We start from the raw sequence: 27,659 nt of genomic DNA on the forward strand, positions 1-27,659 counted from the left end.
GGCTGATAAAGTCGTATCCCATATGCCTTCTTAACTACTCCATTTATCTGTCTTGCCACTTTCAGGGATTTGTGGACCAGCACCTCAAGATATCTCTAGTCCTCGAAGCTTCCTAGCATCCTAACATTCATCAGTAATCCCTTGTCTTGTTACTTCTTCCAAAGTGCATCATCTCACATTTACCAGAGTTAAATTCCATCTGTCACTGATCTGTCCATACGAACAATCCATCTACATCGTCCTGTAACCTAACATCACCCTTCTCATTGTCAAACACCCAGCCAATCATGTCATCCACAAACTTATCATTCCTTCCAAGTTTTCTTCTACATCATGAATGTACCATGAACAATAATGGACCCTGCACTGACCCCAATGGTATGGTATTGGCCATTTGCCTGCAGTCATACAAACAGTCTTCAATCACCAATTTTGGATCCAATCTGCTAAGTTACACTTGCTCCCATGTACTTTTATCATCTTTACCAGTCTTCTATGTGGGACCTTGTCAAAGTATTTGTTTAAATATCTGAAATCAATCCTACACCTGCTCACCACTTTGAAAAATTCAACCAGGCTTGGTTGGCATGACCTCTGTCTGACTATCTTACATATAGAACATTACAGCACAGTACAGGCCCTTTGGCCCTAGATGTTGCGCCGACCTGTGAAAACAATCTAAAGCCCATCTAACCTATATTATTCCATTATCAACCATATGTTTTTCCAATGACCATTTAAATGCCCTTAAAGTTGGTGAGTCCACAACTATTACAGGCAGTGCATTCCATACCCCTTCAACTCAGAGTAAAAAAAACTACCTCTGATATCTGTCCTATATCTATCACCGCTCAATTTAAAGCTATGTCTCCTTGTGCTAGCCATCTCCATCTGAGGAAAAAGGCTCTCTTTGTCCACCCAATCTAATATTCCGACTTTCTTATATGTCTGAATTAAGTCACGCTCAATCTTCTTCTTTCCAATGAAAACAGCCTCAAGTCCATCAGCCTTTCCTCATAAGACCTTCACTCCATACGAGTTTACATCCACGTAAATCTCCTCTGCACCATTTCTAAAGCTTCCATATCCTTTCTATAATGCAGTGACCAGACCTGTACCAATACTCCAAGTCGGTTGCACGAGGGTTTTCTACAGCTGCGATATGACCCCGTGGCTCCAAAACTCAATCCCTCTACCAATAAAAGATAACACACCGTATGCCTTCTTAACAATCTAGCAACCTAGGTGGCAACTTTAAGAGAGCTATATACATGGACACCGAGATCTCTCTGCTCATCTCCACTGCCAATGATCTTACCATTAGCCCACAACTCTATTCCTGTTGCTCCTTCCTAAGTGAATCACCTCACACATTTCTGCATTAAACTGTTTGCCACCTCTCAGCCCAGCTCTGCAGCTTATCTACATCCCTCTGTAACCTACAACATCTTTCACCACTCTCCACAACTCCACCGACCTTAATGTTATCTGCAAATTTACTCACCCTTTGATGCCCTCATCTAGGCCATTTATAAAAATGACAAACAGCAGTGGACCCAAACCAGATCCTTGCGGTACATCACTTGTTACTGGACTCCAGCATGAACATTTCCCATCAGCCACTAGCCTCTATCTTCTTTCAGCTAGCCAATTTCTGATCCAAACCACTAAATCACCCACAAATCCTATGCCTTCGTATTTTATGGAATAGCCTCCCGTGGGTACGCTTATCAAATGCCTTGCTGAAATCCACAGACACCAGATCAACTGCTTTAACCTCATCCATTTGTTTGGTTACTTTCTCAAAATAACTCAATACGGTTTGCGAGGCATAACCTCACCTTCACAAAGCTGTGTTGACTATTACTAATCAACTTATTCCTTTCTGGATGATTATAAATCCTATCTCTTCTAACTTTTTCAAACACTTTTCCCACAACTGATGTAAGGCTCCCTAGTCTATAATTAGCAGGGTTGTCTCTACTCTCCTTCTTGAACAAGGAATCAAGATTCGCTATCCTCAATTCTTCAGATACTATTCCTGTAGACAATGATGATATAAAGATCAAAGCCCAAGGCTCGGCAATCTCCTCCCTGGTTTCTGGGAGAATCCCAGGATTAATCCCATCCAACCCAGGGGACTTATTTGTTTTTACACTTTCCAGAATTGCTAACACATCCTCATGAACCTCAATCCCATCTCGTCTAGTAGCCTGCATCACAATATTCTCCTTGACAACACAGCCTTTTTCCAGTGTGAATGCTGACAAAAAAAATATTAATTTTGTGCTTCCCCATCTCCTCAAACTCCACGCTCAACTTCCCAAAACTATCCGTGATTGGCCCTAATCTTTATTTAGTCATTCTTTTATTCCTGATAGATCTATAGAAAGCTTTATGATTTCCCTTGATCCTATCTGCCAAAGACTTCTCAAGTCTCCTCCTGGCTCTTCTTAGCTCTCTCTTTTGGTCTCTCCTGGTTAACTTGTAACTCTCAAGAGTCCTAACTGAGTTTCACGTCCCTTCTTACCATAAGCCTTTGCTTCCTCTTGACAAGAGATTCAAATTCTTTATTAAACCGTGGCTCCCTACACATGGTATGACGATGCTCTAATTTACAGACAAACTTGGGTAAATCTGCCCAAGGAGATCGCACATTTTCACCACTGCTGAATTAGTAACTAAACCAGAAAGAGAATGAGGAGGGTTTAAGATTTAGTTAGACAGCAAATTCATCTTGATATTTTATAACTTTAATGCCCTTTCATGCTTGTCATACTCAATTTGGAGAAAATTTATTTCAACTGGACATTGTTTATGTTCACAAAATTAAAAAGGGTACTTTAAAAAAAAATCTGGAAATAAAGAGTTGGTGTCAGTAAAAGTGTCCACAAAGATGTTAAGCAGCCATAAAACTCAACTAATTCATGGATGGTCTTTGAAGAAGGAAATCTTCTGCCCACAACTAGTCTGGCATATGTGACTACAGTATCATGGTTGGCATGCACACCATACATACCAAACAATGACCATCTCTTGCAATCTTTTTGATATTAAGTGGTATTATCACCACTGTTTCACTCACGATTAACACAATAGAGTTAACCTCGACCTGAAACTGAACCAGATCAGCTATACATTACGTCAACAAAAACAGGTCAGAGGCTGAAAATTCTTTACTAAGTAACTCACTTCCGGTCTCCCCAGTACAGGCCCAAGAAACATAACACCAGATAGGATGTAGCAACCTGCTTGATCAGCACTCCATTCACCAACCTATACATTCACTCCCTTCACCAATAAACAGTAAGAGCCATGTGCACTATATGATGCAGCAACTCATTAAACTCCTTCAACAGCATCTTCAAAACCTGCGACCTCTGCCACCTAAAAGGACACAGGCATGTAGATAACATGGTAACACCATTAGTTGTAATGGGCGGCACAGTGGCAAGCACTGCTGCCTCACGGCGCCAGAGACCTGGGTTCAATTCCCGCCTCAGGTGACTGACTGTGGAGTTTGCACGCTCTCCCCGTGTCTGTGTGGGTTTACTCCGGGTGCTCCGGTTTCCTCCCACAGTCCAAAGATGTGCGGGTCAGGTGAATTAGCCATGCTAAATTGCCTGTAGTGTTAGGGAAGGGGTAAATGTAGGGGTATGGGTGGGTTGCGCTTCGGCGGGTCGGTGTGGACTTTAGATTAGATTAGATTAGATTATTTACAGTCACGGTCCAAAAATGTGCAGGTTAGATGAATTGGCCATGCTAAATTGCCCGTAGTGTTAGGTGAAGGGGTAAATGAAGGGGACTGGGTCTGGGTGGGGCGGTGTGGACATGTTGGGCCGAAGGGCCTACCCGGAGGAAATCCACGCAGACACAGGGAGAATGTGCAAACTCCACACAGCAGTTGCCTGAGGCAGGAATTGAATCCAGGTCTCTGGCGCTGTCAGGCAGCAGTGCTAACCACTGTGCCACCGTGCTGTCCATTGCAAGGACAGCATGTCCCCTTAGGGCACCTACATTTTACAATCTCTCACCTTTAAGAAATACTCTGCATATGTGTTCTTTCTACAGAAATGGAATAACTTCACAATTTTGCACATTAGATTCCACATACCATGCTCTTGCCTATTCACTACATCTGTCCAAATTTTGCAGAAAAGAGTTTACATCTTCTTTAAAACACATATTCCTGCTTAGCATTGTATCATGTATAAATTTGGAAATATTATATTTGGTTGCCACATTCAAATTATTGATAGACTTGTTGGACCGAAGGGCCTGTTTCCATACTGTAAGTAATCTAATCTAATCTAAAGCCACACACCATCCTAATTTAGGAATATATTGTTCCTTCACTGCTATCAGATCACAATCTCAGGTACTTCTTTCCTATCAGCATTGTGATTGTACCTGTAGCAGGTGAATTCAGATGTTTTAGGAAATGACTCACTATCAACTTCCCAAGTTCAATGAAGAAGGGACAACAACACTAGCCTTGCCAGCAGTGCTGACATTGTTGAAAAAAAATGTTGAAAAGCCTGACCCGTGGGTTAGGACAACAGTCTTGCATCAATCTGCTACAGATCCCTGAGCTCCAAATCTAACAGCGCGTGAGGGTTGATATGTTTATGTTTACTCAGCAGACTGCAGTGGCTCAAGGCAGCTCACCACTGTGATCATTTCGAGAACGAGGGAAAGGTAACAAATACCAGCATTATCGGAAACATCCAAATTCAACGAAGGAACTTAAAAATCTGAAACAAAAAAAATCAAAATTGACTTCATTCTGGATTACTGGAAGGAGCTGCACATTCTTACATCGCATTTTTGAAAGATAATTAAGATTAACATCACTGTATATGTTAGCTCCTCACTTTTTCTGGGGCCCCAACCAGGCCAGCCTCTGTTTTGGTCTTTTCCTTCAAGGCTTGTGCCTTGACAAGTGGAAATTTAATTCTCTCTTTCAGAATTTACTCCAATGACTTCCCTAGCACAGACAGGTCTGTAATTTCCTGGCTTATCACTGCCACCTTTCCTGAAAAATGGAACCACACTGGCTTGCCTTCAGTTTTCTGTCACCTCTCTTGCGGCCAGAGAGAAAATTAAAAACTTCCCTCAGAGTCTCTAAATTTCTCCCTCATCTCCCAGAGCAGCCTGGGATACAACGCCTCCAAAATTGAGGATTTATCCACTTTTAATCCTGCCAAATCCCTAGCACCTCCTCAATTCCTATATCAAATTGCTCAAGAACCTCGGTCTCTCAAGGAATTTTGTACCTACATTATCCTTTTCCAAAGTGATGACAAATATGAAGTACTCATTCAACAACCTACCAATGTCCTCCAGCACCATGCACAGATTTCACCCTTGGTTCCTCCTATGCCGTACTCTTTCCCCGATTATCATCCTCCCCTCAAAATGCTTACAGAATGTTTTAGAATTCTCCCTAATCTTATCCACCACTGTTTCCTCATGCCCTCTCTTTGCTCTCCTAACTGCTTCATCTTCCTCCTGCACTTTCTATATTCCAGTATGACCTCTGTTGATTTCTCTTGCTGTTAAAAACCTCTCAGTTCCTTCTTATCCAATCTTCCTAGATATCCAGGGTTCGCTGGGTTTGTTGCTCCCACATTTCACTTAATGGGGCTCTAAACTGTGTGTCAGCTTTCACTAGTGAAAGGAAAAATGTGTACAGAAATCAGGGAGAAGGTTTATGATACAATTAAATGCATTAGCATTGACAGAGGGGAGTAGTCCCCTCTGAGTAGTCTAGCAGGGTTAAAAAGGTTCATAAATTTCAACTGTACTTCTAAGTTTTCAATTCCTCTCTGGTTACAGGGGAGGTACTGGGGATAGCCAATTTGGTACCACTCTTCAAGTAGGAAGCAAGGGCTAAGCAATGAAACTACATGCCAGTCAGTCTAACATCGGTGGTGGGAAATTATTGGAAGCAATTCTGAGGGACAGACTAATCTGCATTGGAGAAGCAGTGTTTAGTCAAGGACAGTCAGCATAGTTTTGTTAAGGGGAGGCTATATCTGACCAAGTTGATTAAATTTTTCAAAGACGTAACCAGGAGTGTGGACAAGGGCAATGCTTTTGATGGTCTACTTGGGAGTACATGCAAGGCTTCTTATAAGGTCCCGCATGGGAGACTAGCAAAGACAACAGCCTATACGATCCAAGGAAATTAGGCAAGTTGGATCCACAATTGGTTGAGTGGTAGGAAACAAAGGTTGATGACTAAGAGGTGGCTGGAAATCTGTATCCAGTGTGGTCCTACAGGGCTCAAGTTGTAGCCCTTGCTGTTTGTGGTTTATATAAATGATTTAGACTTGTATGAGCATTGATCAATAAGTTTGCAGATGCTATTCAAATTGGTAGGATGCTAAATAGTGAGGAGGACAGTCTTATATTAGGACGGTAATGTAATAGGTTAGATAGAGGAGCTGATCGGTTGCAAATGGAATTCAATCCAGAAAAAATGTGAGGTGATGCACTTAGGCAAGACAAAAAAAGCAAGATGAATGCTTAATGGACATTAATGCTGGGAAGCACAGAGGACCAGACAGACCTTGTTGTACATGCACATCAGCCTAATAAGCTATCAGGACAAGTTGAAGAAATAGCTAAAATGCCATATGGGATACTTGCCTTTATGAGTTGAGGTATATAGTTCACAAGCAAAGAGGTTATGTTGAAATTGTACACAAGAGTATTGGGTGCACTTCTGGAATCCACATTACCAGAGAGATGTGACAGCACTGGACAAAGTGCAGGAAGAGATTGACCAAAATGTTCCTTGGACTGGAGAGTTCCAGTTCTGAAGAGGGATTACAGAGATTGAAGTTGTTTTCCTTAGTGCAGAAGAGATTGAGAGGGGTCAACATTCTCCTTGGTAGTGGCATCAATGGCAAGGGAGTGTAGATTTTAGGTAAGCGGTAGATGGCTTGTAGGAATGTGAGGAAAAGCTTTTTCACCTAGAGGATGGTTGATTTTGAACCAGCATGTATGCCTTGGGCTGACAGCATTTTTTTTATGCTGTAGACCTCTGTTACTCGAAGACAGGTCTGTACACTTGACAATTCTATTTTGAACATTCTTACACCGTTCTATCGCAGATTCACCCAGCAGTGGTCGCTCCAGTGTACTTTGGCCAGATCCTGCCATATTACAACAAAATTATCTCTTTCTAAACCAAAACCCTTTCTGAAGATTTTATTATTCCCCTTTTGCACAACAAACTTAAATTATAAAGTGTTGTGGCAGCAATTGCTAAGATGCTCTCCCACAATCAACTCAAAAACTATCCAGCTTTGTTCCCCAGAATTAGGTCCAACACTGTCCTACCCATTGTTGGACCGTCTATACACAAAGTTAGGCAGTAGTAAACTGTGCAGATAATAACAAAATTATGAAGGGACAATGATAGACTAAATGAATGGGTAAAACTGTGGCAGATGAAATTCAACATAAGCAATTTTAAAATATCACAAACAGGTGCAAAAAATAATCAAGAAACATATTGAATATAAGGATGTCGAGGTTATGCAGCAGCTGTACAAAACCCTGTTTAGACTCCATTTGGAGTACTCTGAGCAGATCTGGGCACCACAAATTTGGCAGAATTTATCTCCCTTGGAGGAAGCAAGTTTACAAGAATGATATCTGGACTTCAAGGGTTAAGTTACATAGAGAGATTGTACAGAGGAACCTGGATTATCCAAACGAGATGGGCGAGCACTATTTAGATCGGATAATTGATTATTCAGTTAATTGATTTCCTCTGGGACTCAGATCACAGGAGCGTTTCACAGGAGGCTCCCAAGCACTGAGGGTGTCAACCTAGACAGGGGACGAAACGTCCGCAACACAAATTCCCAGCTCGGCGAACAGAACCACAATAACGAACACCGAGCTACAAATCTTTTCACAAACTTTGAACTCAGCTCTCTATGAAGTCTGCTTTCAGGAGACTAGGCAACAGCACACTGTGTGCAAGCCACCGCCAACCCCGCCCGCTCCCACCCCGCTCCCAACCCCCGCATGCCCCCCACCATGTGCAATCCACGCACCCGTCCACCCCCAACTACCTCCCGCCCGTCCACCCACCCACCATCAAACCCCTTCTGTGCCCCTGCTCCCCTGACTGTCCAAGACTGTTCTCAGCTGCATTTCAGTGAGGCGAGTTCATTGTAAACAAAAGACGCGACATGGGTTGAAACAGTTCTTTGACATAATGTTTCTGTCAGGAGCGCGAGATCTCCTTCGGATAATCAGATAATTGAGGTTCCTCTGTACAGGTTAGTCATAGAGTCATAGAGATGTACAGCACAAAATCATACCCTTCAGTTCAACTCGTCTGTGCCGACCAGATATCCCAACCCAATCTAGTCCCACCTGCCAGCACCGGGCCCATATCCCTCCAAAGCCTTCCTATTCATATACCCATCCAAATGCCTCTTAAATGTTGCAATTGTACTAGCCTCCACCACTTCCTCTGGCAGCCCATCCCACACATGCTCCACCTTCTGCGTGAAAAAGTTGCCCCTTAGGTCTCTTTTATATCTTTCCCCTCTCACCCGCGACCTACGCCCTCTAGTTCTGGACTCCCCACCCCACGGAAAAGACTTTGTCTATTTATCCTATCCATGCCCCTCGTGATTTTATAAACTTCCATTAGGTCACCCCTCAGCCTTCGATGCTCCAGAGAAAACAGCCCTAGCCTATTCAACCTCTCCCTATAGTTTAAATCCTCCAACCCTGGCAAAATCCTTGTAAATCTTTTAGGAACACTTTCAAGTTTCACAACATCTTTCCGATAGGAAGGAGACCAGAATTGCATGCAATATTCCAACAGTGGCCTAACCAATGTCCCGTACAGCCACAACATGACCTCCCAATTCCTATACTCAATGTTCTAACCAAATGCCTTCTTCGCTATCCTGTCTACCTGTGACTCCACTTTCAATGAGCTATGAACCTGCACTCCAAGGTCTCTTTGTTCAGCAACGCTCCCTAAGACCTTACCATTAAGTGTATAAGTCCTGCTAAGATTTGCTTTCCCAAAATGCAGCACATCATATTTATCTAAATTAAACTCCACTTCTCAGCCCATTGGCCCATCACAGAGGGTGGTGGTGGAGGATTGTTTTCAGACTGGAGGCCGGTGACCAATGGAGAGCCACGAGGATCAATGCTGAGTTCACTACTTTTCATCATTTATATAAATGACTTGGATGTGAGCATAAATGGTATAGTTACAAAGTTTGCAGATGACACCCAAATTGGGGGTGTACTGGACAGCGAAGACGTTTAGAGCTGAAAATGTATTGCTGGAAAAGCGCAGCAGGTCAGGCAGCATCCAAAGAGCAGGAGAATGACGTTTCGGGCATGAGCCCTTCTTCAGGAATGAGGAAAGTGTGTCCAGCAGGCTAAGATAAAAGGTAGGGAGGAGGGACTTGGGGGAGGGGCGTTGGAAATGCGATAGATGGAAGGATGTCAAGGTGAGGGTGATAGGCTGGAGTGGGGGTGGGGCGGAGAGGTCAGGAAGAAGATTGCAGGTTAGGAAGGCGGTGCTGAGTTCGAGGGATTGAAATGAGACAAGGTGGGGTGGGGGGGTGGTGGAATGAGGAAACTGGAGAAATCTAGGTTCATCCCTTGTGGTTGGAGGGTTCCTAAGCTGAAGATGAGGCGCTCTTCCTCCAGCCGTCGTGTTGCTATGGTCTGGTGATGGAGGAGTCCAAGGACCTGCATGTCCTTGGCGGAGTGGGAGGGGGAGTTGAAGTGTTGAGCCACGGGGTGGTTGGGTTGGTTGGTCCGGAGGTGTTCCCTGAAACGTTCCGCAAGTAGGCGACCTGTCTCCCCAATATAAAGGAGGCCACATCAAATACAGCAGATGCTGTAAATGATGTGTGTGGAGGTGCAGGTGAATTGAGGTGGTTATGGAAGGATCCCTTGGGGCCTTGGAGGGAAGTAAGGGGGGAGGTGTGGGCGCAAGTTTTTCATTTCTTGCGTTGCAGGGGAAGGTGCCGGGAGTGGAGGTTGGATTCGTGGGGGGGGTGTGTGGACCTGACAAGGGAGTCACGGAGGAAGTGGTCTTTTCGGAACGCTGATAGGGGAAGGGAGGGAAATATATCTCTGGTGGTGGGGTCCGTTTGGAGGTGGCGGAAATGACGACGGATGATACGATGTATGTGGAGGTTGGTGGGGTGGTAGGTGAGGACCAGTGGGGTTCTGTCCTGGTGGCGATTGGAGGGGCAAGGCTCAAGGGCAAGGGAGCGAGAAGTGGAGTAGATGCTGTGGAGGGCATCGTCGATCACATCTGGGGGGAAATTGCAGCCTTTGAAGGAGGCCATTTGGGTTGTACGGTATTGGAATTTGTCCTCCTGGGAGCAGATGCGGCGGAAACAAAGGAATTGGGAGTATAGGATGGCGTTTTCACAGGGGGCAGGATGGGAGGAGGTGTAGTCTAGGTAGCTGTGGGAGTCGGTCAGTTTGTATTAAATGTCCGTGTTGATTCGGTCGCCCGAGATAGAAATGGAAAGGTCTAGGATGGGGAGGGAGGAGTCTGAGAAGGTCCTGGTAAATTTGAGGTCGGGGTGGAAGGTGTTGGTAAAGTGGTTGAACTGTTCAACCTCCTCGTGGGAGCACGAGGCAGTGCCAATACAGTCATCGATGTAGCGGAGGAAAAGGTGGGGGGTGGTGCCAGTGTAGCTGCGGAAGATGGACTGTTCCACATATCTTACGAAGAGGCAGGCATAGCTGGGGCCCAGGCGGTTGCCTATGGCTACTCTTTTGGATTGGAAAGACAAGTTCGAGGGCGGCACGGTGGCACAGTGGTTAGCACTGCTGCCTCACAGCGCCAGGGACCTGGGTTCAATTCCCGCCTCAGGTGACTGACTGTGTGGAGTTTGCACGTTCTCCCAGTGTCTGCGTGGGTTTCCTCCGGGTGCTCCGGTTTCCTCCCACAGTCCAAAGATGTGCGGGTCAGGTGAATTGGCCATGCTAAATTGTCCGTAGTGTTAGGTAAGGGGTATATGTAGGGGTATGGGTGGGTTGCGCTTCGGCGGGTCGGTGTGGACTTGTTGGGCCAAAGGGCCTGTTTCCACACTGTAAGTAATCTAATCAAGTTGTTCAGGGTGAGGACCAGTTCAGTCAGTCGAAGGAGGGTGTCAGTTGAAGGGTACTGGTTAGTACGGCGGGAAAGGAAGAAGCGGAGGGCTTTGAGTCCTTCGTGATGGGGGATGGAGGTGTACAGGGGCTGGATGTCCATGGTGAAGATAAGGCGTTGGGGACCGGGGAAGCGAAAATCATGGAGGAGGTGGAGGGCGTGGGTGGTGTCTCGAACGTAGGTGGGGAGCTCTTGGACTAAGGGGGACAGGACCGTGTCGAGGTATGCAGAGATGAGTTCTGTGGGGCAGGAGCAGGCTGAGACAATGGGTCGGCCGGGGCAGTCAGGTTTGTGGATTTTGGGCAGGAGGTAGAAACAGACGGTGCGTGGTTGTCGGACTATGAGGTTGGAGGCGTTGGATAGGAGATCCTCTGAGGTGATGAGGTTATGGATGGTCTGGGAGATGATGGTTTGGTGGTGGGAGGTGTGGTCATGGTCAAGGGGGCAGTAGGAGGAGATGTCCGCGAGCTGGCGTTTAGCCTCAGCGGTGTAAAAGTCGGTGTGCCAAACTACTACTGTGCCTCCCTTGTCTGCCGGTTTGATAGTGAGGTTGGGGTTGGAACGGAGGGAGTAGGGTGCTGCACATTCCGAGGGTGAGAGATTGGAGTGGGTGAGAGGGGTGGAGAGGTTGAGGCGGTTAATGTCGCGGTGGCAGTTGGCTATGAAGAGATCGAGGGCGAGTAAGAGGCCAGCACGGGTGTCCAGGTGGATGGGGTGAGCTGGAGACGGGAGAAGAGGTCATCAGAGGGTGGGGGAGAATCCTGGTTGAAGAAGTAGGTGCAGAGGGGAAGGCAACGGAAGAATTGTTCGATGTCTCGCCGCGTGTTGAACTCGTTAATCCGAGCGCGTAGGGGGATGAAGGTGAGGCCTCTGCTGAGGACTGATCTTTCATGCTCAGAGAGGGGGAGGTCTGGAGGGATGGTGAAAACACGACAGGGCTGGGAGCTAGGACCTGCAGTGGGGCTGGAGCTGGGCGTGGGGGCGGGGTTGGGGACAGAGATCGGCGTGGGGCGGGGTTAGACTTGCAGACAGGGGTGGATTCGGCGTGGGGGCGGGGTTAGGCTTGCCCGCACGTCTAACCCCGCCTGCAAGTTTAACCTCGCCCCCAAGCCGATCTCCACCCCTGCCCGCAAGTCTAACCCCGCCCACACACCAATCTCCATCCCTTCTCCCGCCTCCAACACACCCCATCCACCTGGAAACCCGGTGCTGGTCTCTTACCCGCCCTCGATCTCTTCATAGCCAACTGCTGCCGTGACATTAACCACCTCAACTTCTCCACCCCTCTCACCCACTCCAACCTCTCACCTTCTGAACTTACAGCCCTCCACTTCCCACTCCTCTGCCCTTGAGTCCCGCCCCTCCAATCGCCACCAGGACAGAACCCCACTGGTCCTCACCTACCACCCCACCAACCTCCACATACATTGTATCATCCGTCATCATTTCCGCCACCTCCAAACGGACCCCACCACCAGAGATATATTTCCCTCCCCTCCCCTATCAGCGTTCCGAAAAGACCACTTCCTCCGTGACTCCCTCGTCAGGTCCACACCCTCCACCAACCCAACCTCCACTCCCGGCATCTTCCCCTGCAACGCAAGAGATGCAAAACTTGCGCCCATACCTCCCCCCAAGGTCCCAAGGGATCCTTCCGTATCTGCCACAAATCCACCTGCACCTCCACACACATTATTTACTGCATCCGCTGCACCCGATGTGGCCTCCTCTATATTGGGGAGACAGGCTGCCTACTTGCGGAACGTTTCAGGGAACACCTCTGGGACACCCGGACCAACCACCCCAACCACCCCGTGGCTCAACACTTCAACTCCCCCTCCCACTCCGCCAAGGACATGCAGGTCCTTGGACTCCTCCATCGCCAGACCATAGCAACACGACGGCTGGAGGAAGAGCGCCTCATCTTCCGCTTAGGAACCCTCCAACCACAAGGGATGAGCCTAGATTTCTCCAGTTTCCTCATTTCCCCTCCCCCACACTTTGTCTCAGTCAAATCCCTTGAATTCAGCACCGCCTTCCTAACCTGCAATCTTCTTCCTGACCTCTCCGCTCACACCCCCACTCCAGCCTATCACCCTCACCTTGACCTCCTTCCACCTATCGCATTTCCAATGCCCCTCCCCCAAGTCTCTCCTCCCTACCTTTTATCTTAGCCTGCTGGACACACTTTCCTCATTCCTGAAGAAGGGCTCATGCCTGAAACGTTGATTCTCCTGCGCTTTGGATGCTGCCTAACCTGCTGCGCTTTTCCAGCAACACATTTTCAGCTCTGATCTCCAGCATCTGTAGTCCTCACTTTCTCAGCAAAGAAGTTTACCTCAGATTACAATGGGATCTTGATCATAGTCCTGCTTTCTCTAGAATTTAAAAGGTTAAGCAGTGATTTGATTGAAGTCTTCAAGATATTAAGAGGAAAAGACAGGATAGATAAAGTATTTCCACAGGTTGGGGATTCTAGAACATAGTCTGAGAACTAGCGACAGCCTATTCAGGCGAAATGTTAAAATGCATTTCTATACACAAAGGATGGTAGATGTTTGGAACTCTTCTTCAAACAGCATAGATGCTGGATCACTGCTAAGTTTAAATCAGAGATACATTTTGCCAAGTACAGATATAAAGGGATATGGTTCAAAGTTAGGCCATGATGTCAGTGAATTGTGAAACAGGCTGAATGCTCTATTTCCATTCTTATGTTCCTATCTGTTGACATAAAAAGCTGTCCTGAATATGTTTCAAGAAACTTGTCCCACCAAAACCCTTTATAACTCAACTATTTCAATTCATGTTGAAGTTGAAATCCCCTAGCATAAATACTCCACAACTGTTTTTACATACCTCAGCGAATTTGAAGATTCCGTAACCTAGAATGTTGAGCTGCCAATCCTGCCCCTCTCTACATCATGTCTCTGTGACGGTAATCTTGCAATTCCACATGTCAATTCACACCCTTAAATCTTTGGTTTTATCTATAATACTCCTATCATTAAAGTACAGGCCCATCTACCCTCATCCCATGAAACCTAACATATTGGAACTGCTTCTGTCTTGGTTTGTTTACCAAAGCATGCCAAGGTCCCTGTTGCACTAATACTGTGTCCCTTCTCCTGCTGAAATAGTTTAAATTCCTCCTAACAGCACTAGCAAATCCATCCAGAAGGATGTTGATCTCACCCTGGTTCAGGTGCAGACAACCCTGCTATTACAAGTCCCAACTTCCCCAGAAATAATCCCAGTAATCCAGGAAACTAAAACCTTCCCTCCAACATTAACTCTTGAGCCACTAATTCAAGTTATTAAATATTCAAGCCTCTTTCTATTCCGCCTACCTGTTGGATTCAGCAAACTGGCCTCCATCTTGTGCGGAATTCTGGGAGGCAGCTTCATCGTTGCACGAATCTGGTAAAATCTAAAAAGGAAAATGTACAGATACAATATTAAAAGGACAGTACATGATTCATAGTTGTTGAATGATTCGGACTTATTAAAGAAAAATTCTAACTTCAAATACTTCATAATTTCCATTTTGTTAATCCAACCTCATCAATTTGATGAGAAGAAAAACGCTGTCACGTTTCCTTTAAAAATCAACTCCAACTGGTAGGCTTCTCATCCTTAACTCTGGAATACATGTGGAAAGAGGCCATTCAGCTCCCCAATTCTGCACTGACCCTTAGAATAGCCTCCCACCCAGACTGAGCCTCCTCCATAATCCTGCATTTATCATGGCTAATTTGCCAGCCTGCACACCTCTGGACACTACAGGGCAATTTAGCACTCTCAATCCATCTAACTTGCATATCTTTAGACTGAGAGAAGAAATTGGAGCACCTAGACACAGGGAAATTATGCCAATTCCACATAGTCACCCAATGCTGGAAATGAATCTGGGTCCCTGGTTCTGTGAGACAACAATGCTAACACTGAGCCATTGTATCACCCCGTAGTACAACTATATATAATCACAACATTTTGCATTAGAGAGTATTTTAAATAAATAAAGAATCCTAAGATGGTTCACAAGATCACAGAGAAAAGCCAATCAATGCAAAACCAAAAGAACACAATAAAGTCAAAGAGAGGCATAGGATTTACAGCATGGAAACAGACCCTTACCCCAACAGGACTCTGCCAATGTTTATGCTCCACATGCATCTCCTCTCATCCTATCTCATCAAAAACTATTACCCCCAAGTCTATTCTTCCTTTCTCCCTTGTACTCTTGGTTTAAAATGCAAGGTTAATGAAAGTACTTCACGAAAGATTATTAACCTGAATGAATAACCCAGTTTCTCCACAGATGTTGCATGAGCTGCTGAGTATTGCTTGCATTTTTTTCAACTTTTATTTTTCCAACTGTTGCAATAATATCAGCTAGTTTTTCTTTAAATAAAGAAGATTAAAAAAATGCAATGAGGTGCTTAATTGGAAAAACAAATTCAATAATAGATGAAGAGAATGTCTTTGATTAGGTAGGGCTCAGAACAAGGAGGAAGTCGATTTCAAATTAGAGATAGGCATGTAAAGGGCTTTTGCCCAAAACGTCGATTTTACTGCTCCTTGGATGCTGCCTGAACTGCTGTGCTCTTCCAGCACCACTAATCCAGAATGTAAATGGCGACGTCAGGAAATACTTCAGGTCCTTTGTGTTGGGCAGGGTGGGCTTGAGAAAACTGCTTTGCTCTCCTTGCACAGATTAAGATTCAATATATAATGTTCATGATTAGAAAACACTTTCGGTCGATAGGATTGGGAGAAGCCAATTCCTCGGTTAGGGGAATCTTGAACAAGGGCATAAAGTCTTATCTTTAACACTGGATGATTCAGAATGATGACACAAAGATCTTCATCAAACCAAGTGTACTAACAATGTAGAACTGTCTTGTCCAAAAATGTTGATTAAAAATTGATGGATTTTTGTTGGCAAGAATCATGGAAACAAAATGGATATGTCAAGTTAAGATACAGATCAGCTAAGGCCCAACTGGATATGGAACAGGCTGGAGAGGATGAATGGCATGCAACTGTTCATAAGTTCCATTAAAAAACTTAAGAAAATGATTATCACAGAATCCCTACAGTGTAGAAAAAGGCCATTCGGCCTGATGAGTTTGCACTGAGTCTCTAAAGAACATCCAACTCTGCCTACTCCATCTCCATAACCCTACACGGGGTTTATACCATGGCTAACTTACCTAACCTACGCACTGCTGGGTACTATAGGGCAAATTTTAATATGGTCAATCCACCTAACCTGCACATATTTGAACTATAGGAAGAACAGGAGCACCCCAGGAAACCCATGCAAACACACAGAAAGCCCAAGGCTAGAATTGAACTGGAGTCCCTTGAGCTGTAAGACAGCAGTGCTAACCACAATTTAAAAAAAAAAGAACTGCAGATGCTGGAAATCAGAAACAAAATCAGACATTGCTGGAAAAATTCTGGCAGCATCTGTGGAGAGAACGTTTCTGGTGTAGTGACTCTTCTTCAGAACCCTAACCATAATGTATTATTTAAATACAAATCTGGGTCTGATTTCCAAAGCCTTTCACCTTAGTGTTGTCATAGAAAAGCAGAAATGATGCAGCACAGAACTGGGTCATTCAGACCATCTTATCCAAGCTGATCCAAAGACCAGATGACCTTTCTAATCCCATTTTCTTTAGGTATATTCTAAAGAGCAGTTAAGAATAGATGTTTATCAATGTCATTTCAGAGAATTGTTTTCATTCATTCATGGCACATGGGTGTCACAGGTCACACCAGCATTTGTGACTGCATCTCCAAGAGTCATTTGCAATGCAATGGCTCTGGAGTCGCATGTAAGGTAGACCATGTGAAATTACAGATTTCCCTCAAGGGCAAACTAAATGGTCTTTTTACAATCACCAGTGGTTATATGATCGCCTTAAAGGTAATATTAATTCCAGATTTACATTTAATTCAAATGCCACCATTTGCCATGGCAGGATTTGAACTCTCATCCCCAGAACATCAGCCTAAGTTCTGATTTACTAGTCCAGAGATTTATCATTATGTCACTGGTTAATGTTTCAGGTTATGAATGGACTAGAGACGTGAATTGGAAGAATAGAGGTTACAGACATTTGGATAACTAGAAGAGGTTACACGGTTATAATGTAGGTTAAGAACAAAAAAAATTTGAACTCAAGGATGAGAATTTTAAATTCAACCTGTAGGGGTCAGGAGCCAATGCAAACACATCAGGGATGAAAGAATGGAACTCAGCATAAATAACAAGTTAAACAGAGTTTTGGATGAACTTACATTTATGGAAGATTCCAGATTGTAGATAAGCCAGTTCAGCACTGGAAGAACAAAATCTGGAGATAGCAAAGGCAAGGAACAGGGTTTTAGCAGCTGGGTTGAGGCAAGGACTTAAGCTAAAAAATGAGGTCTGCAGATGCTGGAGATCACAGCTGTAAATGTGTTGCTGGTCAAAGCACAGCAGGCCAGGCAGCATCTCAGGAATAGAGAATTCGACGTTTCGAGCATAAGCCCTTCATCAGGAATCTTTCGAGCATAAGCCCTTCATCGGATGAAGGGCTTATGCTCGAAACGTCGAATTCTCTATTCCTGAGATGCTGCCTGGCCTGCTGTGCTTTGACCAGCAACACATTTGCAGCAAGGACTTAAGCTGGCAATTTTAAGCAGATAGAAATATCCGGCCATAAATATGAAGAGCATATGTCACTAAATGACTGCAGGGCATTCTGAAAAGGGAGTATACATGACAGTATACATGGTACATTATTGGTATTAATGACAAAGTAGAAGAAAGGAGGAGGTCCCGAAAGCAGAATTTAGAAAGCTAAGAAGTAGATGAAAGAACAAGTCATCTCTGGATTATTTCTGGTGCCATGTTAGGTCATTCCAGATAATGAGAGGTTAGACAGATTGTGCAGGAGGGAATAATTTAGATTTTTGGGACACAAACTATTTTTGGGGGTGGTGATATCTATAAATGATGGAAGGGTCGCATTTGAAATGGAATGGAAAGAGCACCCTCGCGAGCTGATTTGTTCATGGTGTAGGGAAAGGAGGTAATAGAGGACGGATGTGTCATAATATTGATCAAGGGAATCAATTACAGCAATAAAGAGGGGTGACATCTGAGAACATTCCTCAAATTAAGCCATATTGGTAGAACTTAAAAATCAAACAAGCAATCACATTGCTGGGAGTATACTAGACAGCCTAACAGTCTAAGAGAGATAGAAGAACAAATCTGTAGCCAAATTTCAGAGAAGTGTAGAAGTAACAGGGCAGTAATAAAAGGGAATTTTGACTTCCAATAGTAACTGGCATAGTCAGAGTGTGAAAGGTTTATACAGAGCAGAATTTTAAATGCACCCAGGAGAGCTCACAAGGCCTCATGTGAAAGTGGTGGTCATGGATTAATTTTAGGTAATGAAACAGGCAAGTAGTGGAAATATCAGTGGGGAACCATTTCGCAGACAATAATCAACACCAGTAGATTCAAGCTTGTTACTGAAAAGGACAAAGACGGGCCTGAAAAATATATACATATATAATTGTGTGTGTGTGTGTGTGTGTGTGTGTGTGTGTGTGTGTGTGTGTGTGTGTGTGTGTGTATATAAGAGGGGTGGGTGTGTGTGAGGTGTGTGCGCGCATGATGTGCGCACACACACGCGTGGCTTTGAATAAGATTATATATGATTTGGCCAGAGTAGACTGGGAGCAGACACTTTTGGATAAATCTGAGTCAGGACAGTGGGTCACATTCAAGGAAAAAATAGGGAGACTAAGGGATAACATGTTCCAAAAAGGTACAAGTGAGGACTCCAGATGCAAGAGATTAGAGTTGAGAGTGTGGTGCTAGAAAAGCACAGCAGGTCAGGCAGCATCTGAGGAGCAGGAAAATTGACATTTCGGACAAAGGGGGGGATCTAGTTGACAGATCTGTAGTTTCCTGTGTTATCCTTTGCCCCTGTCATCGAGCAAACCATTCGGCCCATCATATCCACACCAACCCTCAAGAGCATCCCACTCAGACCCAGAACACTCGGCCTTCAAGCCTACTCTGCATTCAATATGAACATAGCTGATTATTCAACACAGTACCTTGTTTCCACTTTCTCCCTACACCTTTTGATCCTTTTGGTCAGAAGAACTATATCGAACTCTTTCTTGAAAACATTCAACATTTTGACCTAAGTTGCCTTTTTCCACAGGTTCATCATTCTGGATGAAGAAATGTTTCCGCATCTCTGTCCTAAATGGTCTGTCCGATTTTCTTAAACTGTGATCTCTTGTTCTGGTCTGCCTAGCCATCAGGAACATCCTTCCTGCATTTACTCTGTCTAGACTTGTTAGAATTTTATCCATTTCAATGAGGCTCCCACCCCCACACCCATTCTTCTGTGGTTCAGGGGCAGTGTCCCTACCTTGAGCCAAGAGACTTGGATTCAAGTCCCACCTGCTCCAGAAGTGTGTAATAATATTTCTGAACAGGTTGATTAGAAAATACAAATTCCTTTGAAAATAGTTCTACCCATCCAATCTCACTTCATATGTCAGTCCTGCCCACTTCTCAGGAATCAATCTGGTAAACGTTCACTGCACTCACTCCATAACGAAAACATTCTTCCCCAGATAAAATGGCACACACTACTCCAGGTGTGGTCTCAGCAAAGCCCTGTATAATTGTAGCCAACCATCCCTGCTCCAGTACTTGAATCTTCTACGAAGGTCCAACATACTATTTGCTTTCTTCACATGCTTATTTACTTTGAGTAACTCATGTAAAAGGACACCCAGGTCTCGTTACACCTCCCGCTCTCCCAACCAATTGCCAGGAGAAAGACAGCACAGCAGATACTGGAGAGTCAGAGTCAAAAAGTGTGGTGCTGGAAAAGTACAGCAATTCAGGCTGCTGGAGGAGAAGAGTTGGCGTTTCGGGCAGAAGACCTTCATCAGGAATGTGGAGGGGAAAGGAGCTGAGGGAAAGGTAGGTGGGGTGGCTTTAGATGAATGCAAGGTGGGAAGTAACTGTGGGAAGTTATGTGGGAAGAAAGATGGACAGGTAGGACAGGTCAAGAGGGCAGTGCCATGTTGGAGGGTTGAATCTGGGATGAGGTGGGGAGGGGGGGGATTTGGAAACTAGTGAAGTTGATGTTGATGCTGTGTGGTTGTAGGGTCCCAAGGTGTAAGAGGAGGCATTCTTCCTCCATTTAGCAGGTGGCTTTGATTTGATGGTGAGGAGGCCCAGAATCTACATGTGCTTTTGAAAGTGAGAGGGGGAGTTGAAGCAGTTGGCCACAGGGCAGTGGGGTTGTGTGGTGCATGCAGACCAGAGATGTTCCCTGAACCGCTCCGTGAGTTGGCGTCCTGTCTCCCCAGTGCAGATGAGACCACATTGAAAGCAATGGATATAATAGATGAGGTGGGTGGATGTGCAGGAGAATCTCCACCGGATTTGAAATAATCTTTTGGGGCCTTGGACAGAGGTGATGATGGAGGTGTGGATGCAGGATTGCAACTGTGAGCGCCCATTCAGATAATAATCTGTCTTCCTGTTTTTGCCACCAAAGTGAATAACTTCACAGTTATCTGCACCATATCACCTCTGCCATAATTTTCCCACTCACCCAACTTGTCCAAATCACAATGAAGCATTTCTGCATCTTCTTCATATCACCCTCCCAACCAGCTTTATACTGTCTGCAAACTTGGAGATATTACATTTAGTTCCCTTACTTAGATCTTTAATATATTTTGTAAATAATTGGGGTCCAAGCACTGATCCCTGCGATATCCCACTAGTCACTAGCTACCACTCAGAAAATGGCTTGTTTATTCCTCCTGTTTCCTGTCTGCTAACAGATTCACTATCCATGTCAGTACATCCCCCTTAGTCACCTGCTCTAATTTTATGTTAATCTCTTACGTTGGACTTAAGCAAAAGCCTTCTTCAAGTTCAAATGAATTACATCTTCTAGCTCCCCCTTCTCAACTCAGTTGTTAAATCCTCAAAAATAATTCCACTACAATTGCCAAGCATGAAGCCCTTTTATAAATCCATGCCGACTCTGCCCTATCCTGATTTTCCCACTATTAATATCAAACTAGCAAGTTTATAGCTCCCAACTTTCTTTTTTCTTAAATAACGGGGTTACAATAACAATCCTTCAACCTATAGAAACTGTTCTATCAAATCTTGAAAGGTGAGCACTAATACATCCAGTACATCTACAGCCATTTCCTCAAGTATTCTAGGATGTACGTTATTTGGGCCTGGGATTTATCAGTCTTTAATCCCAATTACTTCAATACCATTTCCTGCCTAATACTGATTTCCTCCAGCTTCTCCCTCTCACTAGACACTGCATTCTCAACATTTTTGGGATTTGATTTGTGCCTGCCTTTGTGAAGACAGAATCAAAATATGCATTTAATTGCAGAGAACAGAATATCAAGGAACAGACCCTTCAGTCCACCATGCCTATGGCGACCATGATGCCATTCTAAACTAATCTCATCTGCCTGCTCACGGTCCATATTCCTCTATTCTCTGCATATTCATGTGTCTATTTAAATGCCTCTTAAAATTTGCATTTGTATCAGCTTCTACCACCACCTTCAGCTGTGCTTTCCAGGCACCTATCACCTGCTGCGTACGAAACCTTTCTTGCAAATTACCTTTAAACTTTCTCTCACTCACCTTAAACCTAGGTTTCCTAGTATTTGACATTGCCATCCTGGGAAAATGACTCTGATTATTCACCATATCTATGTCTCTCAATATTATATACTTCTATCAGGTTTCCACTCAGCTTCTGATGCTCCAGCAAAATCTACTCACATTGTTTAAAGTGGTCATGATTTGGAGATGCCGGTGTTGGACTGGGGTGTACAAAGTTAAAAATCACACAACACCAGGTTATAGTCCAACAGGTTTAATTGGAAGCACACTAGCTTTCGGAACGACGTTCCTTCATCAGGTGATTGTCATCAGGTCAATCATCTGATGAAGGAGCGTCGCTCCGAAAGCTAGTGTGCTTCCAATTAAACCTGTTGGATTATAACCTAGTGTTGTGAGATTTGTAACTGAGTGATGAAGGCAAGCATGCCGTATACCTTATCACTTACGTTGCAATTTTCATGGAGTTATGGATGTGCACCTTCAAGTTTCTATGTATACAATGCTCCTAAGGATTCTGCCATTTCCTCTTGCATTTCAAAATGCATCAGCTTATACTTATCATGATTAAATTCCATCTTTCATTTCTCCATCTAACTTTTCAACTGATCTCTGTCTTCCATGACCAAACCAATTTTGTATTCAACTTAGCAACTCAATCCCATGTGACTAGTTTCTAGACCCACCTACAATGAGGAACCTTGTTAAATGCTTTTGTAAAGTCCATGTAGACAACATCTACTACCCTACATTCAACCATCTTCGTCACTTCCTCAAAAATGCTTAAAGAAATGCTGACTATCCTTGATAAGTCCATTATTCTCTAAATGCAAGAGAGATTGTCCTGACCTTAAGAATCTTATCACTGATGTAAGATTCACTGGTCTATAATTTCCTGGATTATCCCTGTTCCCCTTAAACAAAAGAATAACATTGACTATTCTACAATCTTCTGAGACTTTCTCCTTGGCTAAGGAGAATATAACGATCTTTTGTCAAGGCCCCAGCAATTTCCTCTCTTGCCTCCCTCAGCATCTTGGGGTAGATTTCATTACACCCTGGGGACTTATCAACTTAAATGCTTTCCAAGGCATCCAGTAACACTACCTTCTTAATATCGACATGTTCCACATATCAACATAGTACTCCTGATCTTACCATCATCCATGTCCTACCCCTTTATAAATAGTGATATGAAATACTCATTAAGGACCTTACCACATGCATATTCCATGCATAAATTCACTCCTTTGTTCATCAGTGAACTTAATCTTTCTCTAGCTACCCTCTTGCACTTAATATATGCACCATATGAACCACTAGTTCAAGTGGAACTAGTAAACCTCCCTTCAAGGATTTCGTATGCCTAAAGTTTAGGTGCAACCCATCCTTCTTGAATACATCCCTCCTACTACCTCCCATGAGCCAACTATCTGAAGCCCTCCTTCCTCACTAACTTTTAGCGATCGTATTAACCTAAATTATCCTCCTATTTTCAGCCTCACTAGCAAGTGGTATAGTTGAGTAATCCTGAGATTACAACCCTAGAGGGCCTGTTTTCAACTTTTGAGCAAACTTCATAAATTCCCTTTGCAGGATCGCACCTCTCTTCCTGTCTATGTTGTTAATATTGATATGGACTATGACCTCTAGCTGGTCATCCTCCCCTTTCAGAAAGTCTTGTGCCTGCTCATGCACTACCTTGACTCAACATCAGAGAAGCACATACCATCCTTAAGTCTCACTCATGACAATAGTTACACCCGTCTGTCCCTGTCTATAGAATCCTCCATCACTCCCACTAGCCTACATTTCAACTCTCCCTGTTTTACAGCAGAGCAAAGGATGGCGCCATTAAACTGGATGCTGCTGTTCCTTTCTCCTGAGAGGCCACTCTCAACAACAGTATCTACTGGTTTGAGATGAGCATAGCCTCAGGGGCTAAGCACACCTGCACTGCCTGCTTGCCCCTCCTGAAGGGTACAATTCTATCTGGCTGACCACATTCCTAAAACATCTATTTATAAAACTTTCTGCCTCATGTACCCTCCTTGTGACTCCAACTGCTGCTTCAACTGGTTCATACAGTCTGAGAGGAAATGCAAGGATACACCTCCTGCAGAATTAGTTATCAGGGGTATCTGACTTCTCACTGATGTCCTACATCTTACAAGAGGATCACACAATCTCTGAAGTGCTATATTACTCCTCTAATATAAAAGATTAAAAGAAAAGGAAAGACTTTACACCTTGCCTTAGCTTCATGTTGCTTGTCCTCTTCAGTGAAGCCTGATGCTCACCAAAGCCTGCACTTGACCTCACAGCCCCTTTGCAAATGGCCATTCCCAAAATAGCCCTATGCTTAGATGCCGCTCCTCCTATTGAGCGGCGGGTCAACTCAAATCCCCTTCTCAGTTGTAATGAGCAAGCTTTCTCCAAAGGTCTTTTTGATCACTTCTTGCTATTGCCCTCTGGCCAATTATAACCTCCCCCATTTCTGAATTTACGTATGTCTTCATTAACTGTTTTCTCTTCATATACCTACAGAAGTTTTTGCAGTCAGTTTGCATGTTCACCATAAGCTTATGCCTGAACTTTATTTTCCTCCTCTTGAATCAATTCCTTTGTCCTCCCTTCCTAATATCTAAACTGCTCCCAATTTTCAGATCAGATAATTCACTTTGGCCTTTTCCTCAGATTTAGTATAATCCTTACTGTGCAGCATCTTATTCCTTGGTCAGATAAAGTACTCATTCAGCACCTCAGCCATGTGCACCCACTCACCCCAAACTCTACTTCTTAATCAGCCCACTTGCTTACTAGCTATATGTTTTTATAACTTTCGGATTTCCTTTCTTAGCTAGTATTCTGTTTTCATACTTTCTCTCTGCTTCTCTAACCTGCTATTTCGATTCCTGAAGTCATACAACACCAGGTTATAGTCTAACAGCTATATCTGAATTCACAGGCTAGTGATTTCAGATAAACCTGTTGGACTACAACCTGGCATTGTGTGACTTTAACTTTGTTCACCCCAATCCAATACTGGCACCTTCACATCATGGTTTTCAATTCCTGTCTGAACTTTGGGTATTCAGTTTGATTGCATTGTGCACTTGAAATCTGTCGTAACTATCCTTCTTAAACTTCCTGTTAATCTCCATCTCTTCTGTTATTCAGGAATCTTTGGATGTGTTTGTCGTACCTGGTTCCTTTGTCTGTGCCAGAACCATCTTTTCTTTAATGGTACCCCATTGTTCACGTAAAAATTTTGCCTGTTAACTTTTAATTCTATTTTATCTGAGCCAGATCCATTCTTAAACTCCAGAAGTTGGCTTCACTCCCTAATTAATTCTTGGTATGGACTGTTCCCTTCCTTTAGCAGACAAGCTAAATCTTCTGGTAGAATAATGACTGTCTGGTAAGTGCTCTCCTGCTGAAAACTGATCCACTTGACCTACAGTTAAAATCCCCAAGAGGGAGCCAAAAGCCACAATAATCAAATAACTTGCAATAGTTCATTTAATGCGACATTTACTTGGACACAAACAAGAATCAGTGTGAATTAAATCTGATCGGTGATACTTCCAAGATAAATAAATTTCACTTTCAACAAATATACAACTTAGACAACCATAAGTGTTCTGCATTCGACACATACAGCATTGCTTAGCTACACTGTCCAATCTTGGAGTTTCTGTTATTTAAACTGCTCCCAATTCTCAGTTCTTGTGCTTTATTTTGGCCCCTTCCTCAGATCTAGTACAATCCTCAATGTGGAACACCTTATTCCTTGTCAAAGTACTCATTCAGCACCTCAGCAGCAAGGAACATTGAACTCTGGCCTTCAGGACATGACAATCCTGATACTGTAGCTTTTAAGAGTCCCTCTTCAACCAACCATTAATATGGCCCTCAGCGAAGCAGAGCTCTTTTATATGTCTGAGATATTTATAATACATTTAAGGATCCAATCCCTTATAGTTCTCATTCATAATTACCTCAAAACTTATAGAATCTACTTTTCTTCTCATTTTCAAAAAGTAAACTGATCCTTTCATATCGTGTTTCCTCACAAATTCTTAATTTCCTTTTCCATCCCCCTTTACCTTTTCTTTGCTTCTGCATCTATGCTGTTACCTTCCAGCTCTTTGCTTGTAGCCTCCTTTGTGTGTGAAGCTTTCCACTATGTGGAAATCATGTGTTAGTACAGCTTCTGGGTTAGGGGCTGCCAAGCTCCATGCATTAGTATTTATTTTTCAAGAAAATTACAACTGATGCAAACTCTTTAAATCCACTTTAGACCAATTACAGATGCAATTAACATTTTTGGTCCTTTTTTCATTTGACTGAAAATATACTGCAATAGAAAGCTCTCCTACATACGCTCTAGGAATGCTTCATAGTCTGACTATCCCAGTTTATATTCCGATGAAGTCCCTGATGTTCAGGCAGAATATTAGTGTCCGCACTATAATCTGAAATGTTTTAGAAGAGATACAAGAGGTAACAAACTCTGTAACAAAGTCAGAGAAATACTACTCAATCTGTTATAAGGAAGGTGTCAAGATCTAGAATACAAATTGCAGATGTAGGATTGTATGAAGCTAAAAGAATCAATGAAGCCTTAAGCTCTACAACAAAGGAAACCAATAAACGGGGATAGGAGTTTTCATAAATGCAAGTGGAAAACAGAATTTTGGATTAGGTGTCAAGTTGAAATGGATGAGGTTAGTAAAGTCAAATCAGAAAATAAGGTTTGAAAATTATTCCACTCAGTGCAATAGTGAACAAGGACAGAAATGAACAACATTGCTTAATATGAAGCAAGTATTTTTGGTGATAAGATATTTGGGTTAAACATGAGATAAGGAGTTGCGGAGAGAGTCAAAGTGCCAAAAAGGTAACAAGAGAATAAAACATTGCACACAGTCTATCAAACAAAGTTAACCATACACCTAGCAACGATAGTTTGAGATTGAGATTGAGAATGGTTTATGGTGAATAAATGTTAACTGCCCAAAATTATTGACAACACTTACTGAAACCTTGAGCTCCACTGGGCAATGCCAGGATATATTCATAACTGTGGGTAGCAAAATACTCTTCTAATCAAGAGTATTTTAAACCATGATGACCTTTTGAAGCCTTCCCTCTCTAACGTAAGCCTAACTTGGTTAATATTCTAGGAGAAAGCGAGGTCTGCAGATGCTGGAGATCAGAGCTGAAAATGTGTTGCTGGAAAAGCGCAGCAGGTCAGGCAGCATCCAAGGAACAGGAGATTTGACGTTTCGGGCATAAGCCATTCATTCAGGATTCCTGAAGAAGGGCTTATGCCCGAAACATCAAATCTCCTGTTCCTTGGATGCTGCCTGACCTGCTGCGCTTTTCCAGCAACACATTTTCAGCTTGGTTAATATTCTCCCAGCTTCTTTATGACCAATTTCATTGCCACCATGTAACCTCAAAAACATCTCAGAGCTACAGTATATCCAAGGCTCTGATTAAGTACTCTTATTTATTACACTATTTTCTACCAATTGCATGGTTTCTGACTCTTTAAACAACTGTAACAGAGAACAGGAACTCAAGAAAGCAAACGAGCAAATGTTACACAGGAAGCAATTTTATCTGGACAACAGACTAACAATGCAGGTGCTGCAAATTAGAAATAAAAGAAGAAAATTTGGTAATACTCAGCAAATCAGAAATCATTTATGGAGAAAGAAAACAGACTTAGCATTTCAGATTTTTCAATTCTCATCCGATGCACTTTGA

The 27,659-nt window shown here is 43.6% G+C and overlaps 1 protein-coding gene across 3 annotated transcripts in view; it reads right to left on the reverse strand.

Moving 5' to 3' along the window:
* fam135a (family with sequence similarity 135 member A) overlaps positions 1-27,659 on the reverse strand; it is a 329,943-nt gene that overhangs the window by 216,109 nt on the left and 86,175 nt on the right. For all 3 annotated transcript variants that reach the window (XM_060851940.1, XM_060851926.1, XM_060851932.1), the window contains exon 4: positions 14,524-14,603. In XM_060851940.1, the coding sequence (XP_060707923.1) occupies positions 14,524-14,603 (80 nt within the window). The remainder of the gene's footprint in view (positions 1-14,523; positions 14,604-27,659) is intronic.

This window comes from Hemiscyllium ocellatum, chromosome 3 (genome assembly GCF_020745735.1).
Source record: "Hemiscyllium ocellatum isolate sHemOce1 chromosome 3, sHemOce1.pat.X.cur, whole genome shotgun sequence".
Lineage (NCBI taxonomy): Eukaryota > Metazoa > Chordata > Chondrichthyes > Orectolobiformes > Hemiscylliidae > Hemiscyllium > Hemiscyllium ocellatum.